Genomic DNA, 11,987 nt, shown 5'->3' with positions numbered 1-11,987 from the left:
GGGGGGTGTCACTGCTGGGGGCTACATACAGAGATATTCCCTTCACCACTTACTTTTCAGACTTCCTGTCTTAATGGGTCTTCAGTGGGAAGTATAACTGCTCCCTCTTGCTGTCTCTTCAGTCATATGATAGAGAAGGGAGGAAGAAAGGCAGTTGCCTTCATGCAGGTGCCTGTTCTGGCAGGCGGTATGAGTGAGGATGCACAGCTTGGAATCATAGGAGACAGTTTTTTCCAATGCTTTCTCAATAATGCCCATTGGGAGTAGCGTCAATGCTAGAAAACAGTGCACTAATGGGGTGCCTTAACGCGTACGTTAAATTCAATGCTTTGGAGCAGACATGTATAAACAGCAACAGAACCCTAGACTTTGTCCTATTGGAAAATCTAGTAATAAATATGGCATGAGCACACCAGGGGCCTTGGCCTCAATTATAAAAGACGCTGGATGGTTGCCACCTAGTGCCCCTAGATGGCGCTGATTACTATAGGAAATTCATCAGTACCATCTAGGTGTGCTAGTACCATGTGCATGGCATCGGTCCCATGTTTTTTTTTTTTATAACTGAGCCCCCTGGTGTGCTGGTGCCATATTTCTTACTTGGATTAAATGCATTGCCATCTGCATGTTGCTGCAGCACCCATAAAGATGGGCTCAGGTGCGCAGTCGGAACATTCATATGCTATTGACAATTCTGCCCCCTGCACACTGGGTCCTCTAACCTTAAAGCCACATAGCCAGTGACTTAGAAGAGGGGGAGAGTTAGCAACTGAGACCTTGCAATAGATAGGTGTGAGGGCCTCCAATAGTGTTACAAATAATTAGTACAGCAGGTTGCAGTCGCTGTATACAGTACCAATATGGCTGTTTTATGACTCCATGTAGGCAAAGACTTGCCATATTTTATGGTGGTTCTTTTCTGGGCTGGAAATAATCACAACCTTGATCATGTGAGATAATTAAACTACTGAGCCAAGACAGATTATGCCTCTTCACTCTTTTCCATACTGCTATAGAAAACATGGAGCGGCGTGTATAGTCAAATTACTACTCTGCAGGAGAATGAATCTGCTGAACCATTATGGCTTCATCCGTATATATCTTTACTATAATCCTCCTCTAAATACCATGCGCTCATCTTGCATTGCATGTACAGCACTGGTTAAAATTCATGTCTAATGATATGAGCAGCAAACTTACATCCAGTACAGCAGAGCCTACAGAACATGCCATAGGATTGCCACCAAAGGTGTTGAAGTACAAGGCCTGGGTAAAAGAGCTTGCAATCTCTGCAAAAGAAAGATATGGTCAGCGGGATGATCTGATTTAAATAAGAATTTGGTATATATCAAGAATTAATACTTCCTTCCTCACTCTTCTTCAAACTCAGCGCCATGTTTTCAGCTTACCCTTACCTACAATGATGAATGTATGGAAGCATTAAATCCACTATGAGCCTGTCTCATTATTAATTTCAATGAGATTTAAAAAAATAATTTAAATGAAATAATTTAACTGAAATTAGTAAATGCATTTGCAGACTCAGATGTAACCCATTGCCAGGAAGCCTTCTTCATCATCTTCATCTTGCAGGGCCTGTTCTTTTTAAGCCTGTATTCTATTCAGTGGATATGTGGTGGGTCAAGCCAAAAAGAATAATGGCTGACTTGGGCATATGTGTTGAGCTAGGTACAGGCTGCCCATTATTGATAGGGAATGGTGCATATCTTGTGACTGAAATACTGATGTTGGAATAGAACAAGCTGCTACAGGATGATAAAACCGTGGTCAGAATGGGCATATACAGTACATGTAAAGAGGGATTCCAATATTATGAGCCCTTTGCAGCTGAAGTTCTTTTTTATAATTGGAGGGAATTCTCCTCCAGTTGAGATAAAGGGCACCTAAGGTTGCTGGGCATGGGTGGAGTTCTGCAGTCAGACATTGGAAACCTGATCTTTGGGGACACAAATAGGCCCTACATGAAGTGAAGAAGAAAAGGTCCCGCTTGGGAAAAATATGGATCAGGGACCATGTTCTTGCCGGGATTACTGAGGGAAAGGCAAAGGGGATGGTGAGAGACTTTGTTGTGGGAGATGCTGCCTTGCAATGTGCATGCCAACTAGTCCGAGGGACAATACATACATCAGGACTCATACGTATATGAAAAGGTCATTGGTAATCTATCACCTCAGCTTCAATGTGTTAAGAATATTGAATCTGATATGATAGATTGTTGATGATCTTTTCATAAATTTCAAACTTGTGTTCTTTGGAGACTGCACCTCCTAAGGTGTTTATTAAGGTGTGGCCATGTCCTGTGGTCTGTTGGATGGTGCAACCCCTCCTATATGACCTTGCACCTGCCTTACTGGCTGTCCTGTTTGGCAAATGTTTTGGAATGACCAGAAAGCCAGTGGAGTTATCTCTAGGGTGGTTAATGTGCATTTTGGAGAGAATACCCAATCACAAGCAAGGAAAATTGAAAAAAACATTATTTTTGCTTGCATATGATTGGATTGGATGATGGAAGTCAACAGAGTTTCACCTAATTTCCTTGCAAAGTGCAAATTCCCCTGCAAAGTGAACAGTTTATTTGGATTTAGTAAATCAACTCCCATTGTGTCTAGCTACATTGCCCAAACGGCTCAGATCTTTAAAATGATGTCCAGTTTATACATGAGCAAAACACAGGCTCACTCTCACCATGCTGACACAACAACTTGTATTGGTATACCAACCTCAAATAACAGGTACAGAAAAAAAAGATACATTTTTGCTAACAGACTGTTATACAGTATACAGATAACAATACATTCATAATGTCTTTAAACCAAGAGCAATCTTGTTGCTTAAATCCATAATATCACCAGACAAAGTAAGAAACAATAAACCTGTGTGAGAAAACCTTGTAATCTTTGATGAAATGTCACAGATAGCACCCAGTGGGGATATGACTGGATGTCTTATCATTTAGTGAGCTGACGCCTATGACAGCTGTGATAAACTCTTCTAAACGTATCTATTATAATAATGGTTTTCTAACCTTCTGTGGTGACAACGGCAGCCATAGGAAATCCATTGCCAATACCCTTCGCCATAGTCACAATATCGGGGATAACATCATGAGTCTGAAATCCCCAGTAATGGCTCCCTGTCCTGCCAAAGCCAGTCTGAACCTGCAAGAGGGACACCGCCATCCTTATTAAAGAAGGTTTGTACATCATTCATTTATTTGATTCAGAAATAAAAACGAAAATTCTATGAAATATTCTTTTTTTCATTGTTGGACCATCAGTTCTAAAATATTCCACCTGCTGCAGCATACAAAGATATTTTCAGAGGTAGCCAAACTTCAGTCCTCCAGCTGTTGTGGAAGTCCCATTAGGCATTGCAAGACTTTGAAAGCCACAGGCATGACTTCCAGAAGCAGAGGAATTATGGGATTTGTAGTCTCAGCACAACTGTAGGTCCGAACTTTGGCTATCCTTGTTTTATATAACTGCTCTACCAACAGTGCTCACAAACTCACAGCAGCGCTTACAGGTTCGCAGGTGCCACCTGCCTCCAAGAGCCATCACTCTGAAAAGACTACAACTAAAACAAACGTGAAGCCACACAAGTAGCCGTCCAAGTAGCTCAAAACAACTTTATTGATACAGCTAATGAGGACATTCCACCCACGCCTCCCTCACATTTCACCCTCTGCTGGGGCTTAATCGTAGAGCCACTTCTCCAACCTTGTGGCAACAGTTTGGTGAAGGCCCTTTTCTGTTCCAGCATGACTGTCCCCTGTGTAAAAAGCCAACTTCGTAAAGACATGGTTTGATGAGTTTGTTGTGGAGGATCTAAAGTGGCTGACCTCAATCCTACTGAACACCTTTGGGATAAACTGGAACCCAGAATGCAAGCCAGGTCTTCTCATCCAACTACTTGTTCTATGCACAGAAGACTAAGGCCCCTTTCACACGGGCTGATCAGGAGAGGATCCATGCATGGGTCCTCTCCTGATCACAGCAGTACGGAGCGGATGTCACCACTGTGACATCCGTGTCCGTACAGTTTTTTCCTCCATCTTGTGATTCATATAGTGTATGGCCAACTTTAAGCTGGCCATACATTATGCGAATTTCGGACAGTTCTTCAGGAACTGTCTGAAATTTGCACAGTGGGTACCGCTGTGGGCACCCTTTTAGCCAGTATCCCTCGATCAGCTGATCAAAGGAGCCGGTCGTAAGATCTTCGAACGAACAGATCTGGCAGCCAATGAGCCAGTGGCCGCTGTCAGCATACAGAAGAAACAATTAATACGCTTGTGGAGTTGATGGAGGAATATGTTCTATTTTTCCGTTCAGCCTGCAGGTTGAGCGAAAAAATAGAGCAGTGTATGGCCAGCTCTACTCACTAACTAGTCACCATATATAAAAAAAAGTGTGTGTAGGTTGGTTGGTTGAAGTCATTCAATTTTTACTAGCATTTAATGCATATATAGCCCGAGAAAATAAACTATCTCCAAATTTGTCCGAATCTTATTATTCTTGTAGCACCTATAAGATGGCAAAAAAATGTTTTTTACTCTCTGTAGTCAACAAGAGCTAAAAATATCATTCAGAAAGACAGCTGACAACCAATAATATTCTGAGAAACACTCCTGTCTGATGCTGAACACCTTGCATACCACCACGATAGGACTGTAGTCAGTACAATCCCAATGGGAGATCAGTAAAAAGACAGCAGCAGTTTTTCTTCCAGACCTCTTTTAGTACTTGTGGAAGTTGAATTTGCTGCTGTGCTTTTTTAATAACTGCACACCAGGGTAAGTCCTGAGAAATATAAGATCCTAAAAATGTAAAGATAGTAACCCTCTCCGCACAATCCCTATGAATGTAGAATGGGAATAAAACTACACTTTAGGCTCAATTCACAAAACCAACACACCGGGATGAGGATACTTATTTTCAATAAACGTGACAGTTATTTTCAGCCCAACGAGATGTGAAAATTACAGTCATGTTGCTAAATTAGAGATTCTTATCCTTGTGTTAAAGCTTTGTGAATTGAGCATTATGCTTCCTAAAATCTATAAGGTCATTTTCTTTTTCCTATGTTTATTGTCAAATTATTAAATGAACACCATACTGTCAATTTCTGAACCCCTTCCCTAAAGCCCAACTCACATCCCTCCGTTATAAGACCAACCATCCTACCGTGTTTCCCCGAAAATAAGACACTGTCTTATATTTTTTTTGGCTCAAAAAAACCCCCACTAGGTCTTATTTTTGGGGTAGGTCTTATTTTTTTTTTTTTTATGTACAACAATCCACGCTTTCACTATCATTCCTCACAGGCGGAGTGCATTTGGTATCACTCCGCCTGTGACAGGAACTGGCGCTATAGAGGAGGCATTGGCTTTTGCGGCTCTGCTCCCTCCGGTGTCGCCTCGCCTCCTCTAGCGCTGGCTTCGTTGGCACCGCTGATTCTCTCCTGCCTCTCCCACGGCTCTTCAAGTTCCCCCTTATGCCACCACCGGTCCTAGTAATGGTCACAACTAAGTCTTATTTTCAGGGGAAGGTCTTATATTTTAGCAATTCCCATAAATAGTACTAGGTCTTATTTTCAGGGAAACAGGGTAGTATCATCTGCAGTATTGATGATAGTCTTTTGGGCATGCATTAGGGTACAGTCGTAGGTGCAAAGATTGTAAAGTAATAATAATAGTAATAATAGATTCAACACACAACCCTATATACATAGTATAGTGACATATTATGGAGTTATAGGCTGTTTATGCATAGATTGTGCAGCAAATAAAATGGTAGAAAAACAAGAATACTTACTTCATCTGCAATGCACAGGCCTCCTCTCTCCCGTATAAGTTCATAAGCCTCCTTTAAAAAGTTCCTGGGATACTGAACGGCTCCCCCAACGCCCTGCAAAACACATCCAGACACTTTGTATGTCTATAGTTATATTCTGAAAAGTGATACAGAATAAAATAAAAGACTTTGCTTTATGTGTGCGTAAAATCACAAGTACAAATGTATAATATATTGCAGCTTACTAGTCCTTAGGCTCCATTCACACAGGAGCAGTTGTCCATCGAATTCGTACGGCTCTAAACATAAAAAACAATGCACTGTAATGTGCATTGTTCAGACGTTTGCGGCAGCCGCATGGTACGAAACCGTGCATCCCACAAAAATCGTACACGCACGATTTTATGGCGGATTCCGCACATTCCGGCTATAGTAATAGCCGCAAACATGCGGAATCCGCGCGTGTTAAAGTTTGCGCAGGTTCGTTCCACGCGGTTTTCCGTGCTAAAAACCACTCAGAAAACGCTACCTCTATGTGTGAATGGAGCCTTAGATGTGGTGGCTGCATTCATTTGCTTTGCTTCAGGTTTATTTTTCCTTTATTTTCACACTCCCTGTCCTAGGAAGGGTTTTGTTTCAGTTCCCCAGAGTTCAGCGTTAATGCTAGTTACAGATTGCAGCATATTTGTCATTTTTGATTTTGAAAGATTTTATTTGCAAACTTGCCCCCTGTTCTCTCACTGTTGTCTGCTGCCTCTGTACCAATTCACTCCACTTTGTACTGTCCCCCATCATGTGCACTTCTGCTCTTTATATTACCCGCACTATTCAGAATTGCCCATCCATGGAATGGGCCCACATTGCCCCATTGTGTTTTTAAAAGCTGAACACACTATAACCTCCTCTATCCAAATATCTTTGTGGTGTTCTTAGGACATTGCTGTCTTATGTGAAAAGAAGTAACAGGCCGGATCTTATATTCCAAGTGAAGCTGTCAAGTTACCATTATGGGTTCAGCAATGAAGGCAGCCAGTTTCTTTGCAGCGCTGGTGTCCAGAGTTTCCTTAAGCTGCTCAATATATCTGTCTTTGGCATCACAGGAACCTGAGAAAAGCAGAGGTGGTGAGGCAGGATTTGAATGGAAATTGAACTACATTCTAGGGTTGCACAGATACCAAGTACAGTACTCGGTACAAGTACGAGTACATGTACCGATACTTTTGAGCTCCAAGACTACACTAGAGACAAATTCAAAAATTAGGAGGCCGCTGTCATTTGTAAGGAGCACACGGAGCTCCTGGGATTTGTACAGCTCTGTTTTAATGTACGATTTTGTTTTTATAAATATAAATAAAGGGATGCACCGATATCAGTTTTGCGAGTACAAGTACTGGTACTTGCCGAGTACTTACAAGTACGAGTACTGATACATTTTTGTTTATTGTCATGTGACAATTTTTCTAAAACAATACAGACTAATGATTTCAGGACAGAGGTGGAGCGCCAGAGCCAGGTCCCAGCTGCAACCCCTGCAACCCTGGGAGTTCTCATGAAAATGCCAAGTATCTGCACTGGTACTCGAAAAGTATCTGTGCATCCCTACTACATTCCATATAACAGCCTCTGATGGGGGCTTTATAAAGTAATTCCTTAAAGAAATCCAGCCGCTCTCCATGCAGCCATTACAGTCAGCTCTGGGGTCATAGTAAGGGGTGACTTTCTTCAGATGGCAACCTTTATGTTGCAGCTCATTTGTTACCTGGATCACCTAACAAAAACTAAACCAATGTTTGAGCACTGAAGAGATAGCGACGGGTGTAATGAAAATTATGATCTATATCTATGCATCTTTGAGGAGACAAAACACGTAGTTTGGGATGTAGATGGACCATTATTTCTAGATGAAATTTCATCACATCAGAGTAAAAAAAATCCTGTTTATGTTTTTTTATTTAGTTTTCATTTTAATTTAGGCATTATTACACTTCGGGGGGAGGGTGTTAGGGGAGCCTGAGGGTGGGTTTGTTGGGTTGGAGGCGCAAGTTATGGGACAGGTTACACAGTAGTTCTGTCTGGTTGCCAGGAGCTGTATGGAATGCCAGTCAGAGTATCACAGGTTGCTGAGAGCTCAACCTCAGACACTCTGGCCGGAAAGGTGGTGGCAAGTGTGCCCCACATGACCCTTTGAGATGCTACCTCATTATAGGGACAGCCCTGATTACACTATCAGATTATTGCTGTTTTGAGATGTGCCATGCATTGCCCAAAGACAGCCCATTCATTTTCAATGGGCTGCCAACACACTACAATGCAGGGAAAATGGACACGCTCCATTTTTCCAAAACACAAGGCACCGAAAAGCCACACCCAGTGTGTTGTGGTGCTCTTCAGTGCAAATGCCCACTGCCATTCAAACATATGACACCATGACACAGCATGCACATTGCTGTGCTTTGTGGCAACATGTGCATTGTACTGCATGTTACAGTAACACAGAGGTGTAATTGGGTCCTATTTGTTCATAAATAGGTCTGAGCATTGGCAAATTTTGACAGACACAAGAGTTTACTATCTAGAGCCACGTCATGAATAGTTCCAATCACTCACCCCAACATAAAGGCTTTCACACAGCTCAAGAGGAATCCACTTCCAGTGTGTATATACACACCTTTCATTGATTAAAAAAACAGCCAATCAGGAATCAGCTCTTACCAGGAGAACATGAGCAGGTTCGCGTGGTCTGCACTGGGGAATCCCTGCAATGACTTCCGCCCCATATACCCCGAAACACGTCAGGACACATCGTCTACAATACAGATCATAAATAACTCATCACTACAATAAAATGAAACACGAAGGAAGGGAACAGTAAGTCCTTCAAGGTACGATCAGTTATATCTCTAATTTAAAAGTCATTTTGGCTCATTATTATTATTGGATTTGCTTTCATTATGAATAATTTTAGTTATATAGTGCCATCGACTTTGCTACAGCACAAAAGTAAGGCCTCATTCACAGGAGAAAAGACCGGCATATAAAGCTCCGTGCTGTGTGCACGGCTGTATGTACGCAGCCCCTGTCCTTCTCTATGGGAGTACGCGGCTATACGCCGCCCTACACTCACCCAAGTGCAGGTCTGTACGGGTGTCCCGGTTGGGACGCAGACAGGATCCATCCTGTAAGCGTACGAGTACGGACACCCACACCCGCACGGACGTGCAGGACGGGTGAGCGTAGGGCGGCATATGGCCGCATACTCATAGAGAAGGACAGGGGCTGAGTACTAATCACACACAGCACCTGTCCTTCCCGGGCGCTGCCCGATACAGCCGTGCACACAGCACGGTGCTGTACATGCCGGCCTTTTTTCCTGTGAATGAGGCCTAAGCGCTACAGAGCAGGGAATAGTGGCCTCGGCCACTGGGAGTCATGCCTGTGGCTGTCAGAGTTTTGCAATGCCTCATGGGAGTTGTTTAATTACAGTGCCTAGGTTGCCCACTCCTGGAATAGAATATAGATTGTAGATTGTATTAGACTGTAAGACCTCAGGGGCAGGGCCCTCCTTACCATTGTGTCTTGAATTGTATTGTGATTGTAATGTCTTCCTTATATTGTAAAGTGCTGCGCAAACTGCTTGCGCTATATAAATCCTGTATAATAATAATATTAATAATTGCCAGGTCTCTGACCTCCAGTGCAGTAGAAGCGCTGCTTGGTCAAAAACATACCTCCAGTCTGCTGATTGACAAATTAAAAAGATGCAGCATATTTTATAAAGTTATACTTCTGCTCAATCAGCTCTCTTCTACTCTCAGCATACTCCTAGTCAGCACATGTGCTTTGCAGCAGAGTCTGATTGGCTACTAGTGATTGTTCTTTCTTTGTTTTATTATCTAATAAATACACAAACAAATTACTTGGTATTACTTTTTCATCTGTCTGGAGTTCCTTTTCAATGTTCCATCAGCTTTAATCCTGGCAATCTGCCAACCAATGTTTGCTTTGATTCCTCGTTTACAGCATCCAAACCACTGAACCATATGACAGTGGGAATTGATAGAAACCATGGCAGTGCCTCTCAAAGGCTATTTTTCATCATATTGCACATTGGTTTCAATTATTTTGTCACTCAGAATTGAGCATAAAGTTGAAAACAACTTGTACGGGGAATTGTAAATTGTAAAAGCTTTGTGAAATGTAACCACTTCAGTTCATGCGTCTGTATACCCTGTATGGAGCAGAGCAATGTCTAATGGGCAAAACCTTTTGTAATTTCCTAAAGAGACATTGTCACCATGCCCATTAAGCACGAAGTGACTATCAGGGTTATTCACAAAAGGATGAAGAGTTTGGAGAAGGCCGGAGAAGTGAACAATATAGGACAAAATAGTTGATTATCCAATTCACCTCACTTTCCAGATCAGCTATGTTGCCCTAGATTGTTCACTTCTCCTGCCTTCTCCAAACTCTTCACCCTTGTGCGAATAACCCTGTATGTGTTTTTTTTTTAAAGGCTCACCCTCCACCCCCACCTCAGTTATACTCTCCCTATAAGCTCTCCGTCACCACTCAAAGCTGCCATATGACCTCCTCCATTGTCAAGGATCAGGTCTAGATGCCAATTGCTGGACTCAACCACTGTCATGTAGGGGGTAACATCACTACTCCCCCTAGCCTCCTACACAGAGGACACCTCAGATTTCCTCGGAGGCAGGGACTGTAAAGGATTGCTGATAAGGAGAGTATAACTGGGGCTGGATGGACACTTTGCTAACCCGCTGTCACTGTGTCCTGCATGGACATGGCGGCAGTGTCTCTTTCGCCACTTCAGTACTCTACCCATAGAAGATACATCCTAAGAACTTCAACAAAGTAATTCCTACATCCTGTTCCTCTTCCCCTGCCGCTGCTTCCCCTGCTGCTGTTACCAGTCACAAATTTATCAGAATTGCTATGTATTACATAGAAGGACCTGCAGTCAAAATGTAAATGAAACTTGCAGAGAGTCTTCAAGAAAAAGCATCTCTCCCGATCTGCAGGTAATCATACCACGTATGATTAAATGCGGACAGTCACGGACAGATGCTGCTGATGTCATTGATGTCACCCTGTCATTAACTTGAATGGACACAGCAGCGGCATCTGAACAGGCACACCTGGGATTACTGCTGCAAGAATCCGCAGATTCTCGGGGCAGGAATTCCGCAGAGGCCTAAAGCTGGCCATACACCCAGTGATTATCTGCAGATTTTCTATGATCAGATGGAAACAGTGCAACAGATTCCTCCATCTACGCTAAACTGTGTGGATGGAGGAATCTCCCACTGGGCCAAGCTTCAGTATCTTGCCAGTCGGCCCCGCTGGCTGTCAAAATACCTGAACAATGCCTGCACCCAATCAGATTGTTCTGGTATTTTGTCTTACGAGCAGGCCATGCTCGTAAGACAAAATACGTGCGACCGTACAGTAGAAACGGTCGCACGCCTTCCATACACCTGACGATTATCGTACGATCGCAGGTTTTCCCGCGATTATCGTACGATAATCAGCAGGTGTGTGGGCACCTTAAGGGCTTGTTCACACGACGTCCAGATTCTGTCCGGACCAGAACCGTGCGCTCATGCGCCCAAAATGCATCCCAATGTATCCTTATGTGTTTTAAGGGCTACAGTTCTCACGAGCGCAGTTCGTTCTGGTCCGGACAGAAAAAAATACTGCATGTCACATTTTGCCCGGGCCGGAAATGCACGAACGTGTCAAAAACGTGTCAAAAATGCACTGCATGCATAGCACCGCGTCTCCAGATCTGGACCAGAACATCGTGTGAACAAGTCCTGAAACAGAGAGTCAAAAAACGCTGAGTTCCCAATAGCCCGATAAATCCAGCATATGCAATCCACTTTAATCACTCTTTCGCCACTTATTTTTACAATATAGATGGGCACTATTTTGTTTGTTTTTTTGGAATGTATATGGAATATTGTCACTGATTTATAGAGATTCCACACTTGGGTGTGGAAGCATTTGCATTTATAATTTCACATTTATCACTGGGATATTCACCAAGTGAGATATCACTTTTACAGAGTTATATTATTATTATTTTTTACACAAGTTGCTTTGAAAAAATTTTTTATTGTATGTTTTATATAGTTTCTGTTTCTGAAAAGT

At 42.7% G+C, this 11,987-nt stretch overlaps 1 protein-coding gene across 1 annotated transcript in view; it reads right to left on the bottom strand.

The window, feature by feature from the left end:
• The window catches only part of AGXT2 (alanine--glyoxylate aminotransferase 2), a 43,921-nt gene that overhangs the window by 4,793 nt on the left and 27,141 nt on the right, over positions 1–11,987 (bottom strand). Inside the window, exons 7-11 of the mRNA XM_018563473.1 lie at positions 8,529–8,622; positions 6,820–6,920; positions 5,838–5,930; positions 3,047–3,179; positions 1,201–1,289 (exon numbers count right to left, since the gene is read on the bottom strand). Coding sequence (XP_018418975.1) covers positions 1,201–1,289; positions 3,047–3,179; positions 5,838–5,930; positions 6,820–6,920; positions 8,529–8,622 — 510 coding nt within the window. The remainder of the gene's footprint in view (positions 1–1,200; positions 1,290–3,046; positions 3,180–5,837; positions 5,931–6,819; positions 6,921–8,528; positions 8,623–11,987) is intronic.

Source organism: Nanorana parkeri, unplaced genomic scaffold, assembly GCF_000935625.1.
Source record: "Nanorana parkeri isolate BGI_ZX_2015 unplaced genomic scaffold, ASM93562v1 scaffold666, whole genome shotgun sequence".
NCBI classification, from domain to species: domain Eukaryota; kingdom Metazoa; phylum Chordata; class Amphibia; order Anura; family Dicroglossidae; genus Nanorana; species Nanorana parkeri.
Note: the sequence above shows the minus strand (reverse complement) of the source record. Positions and strands in the feature narration are given on the sequence as shown.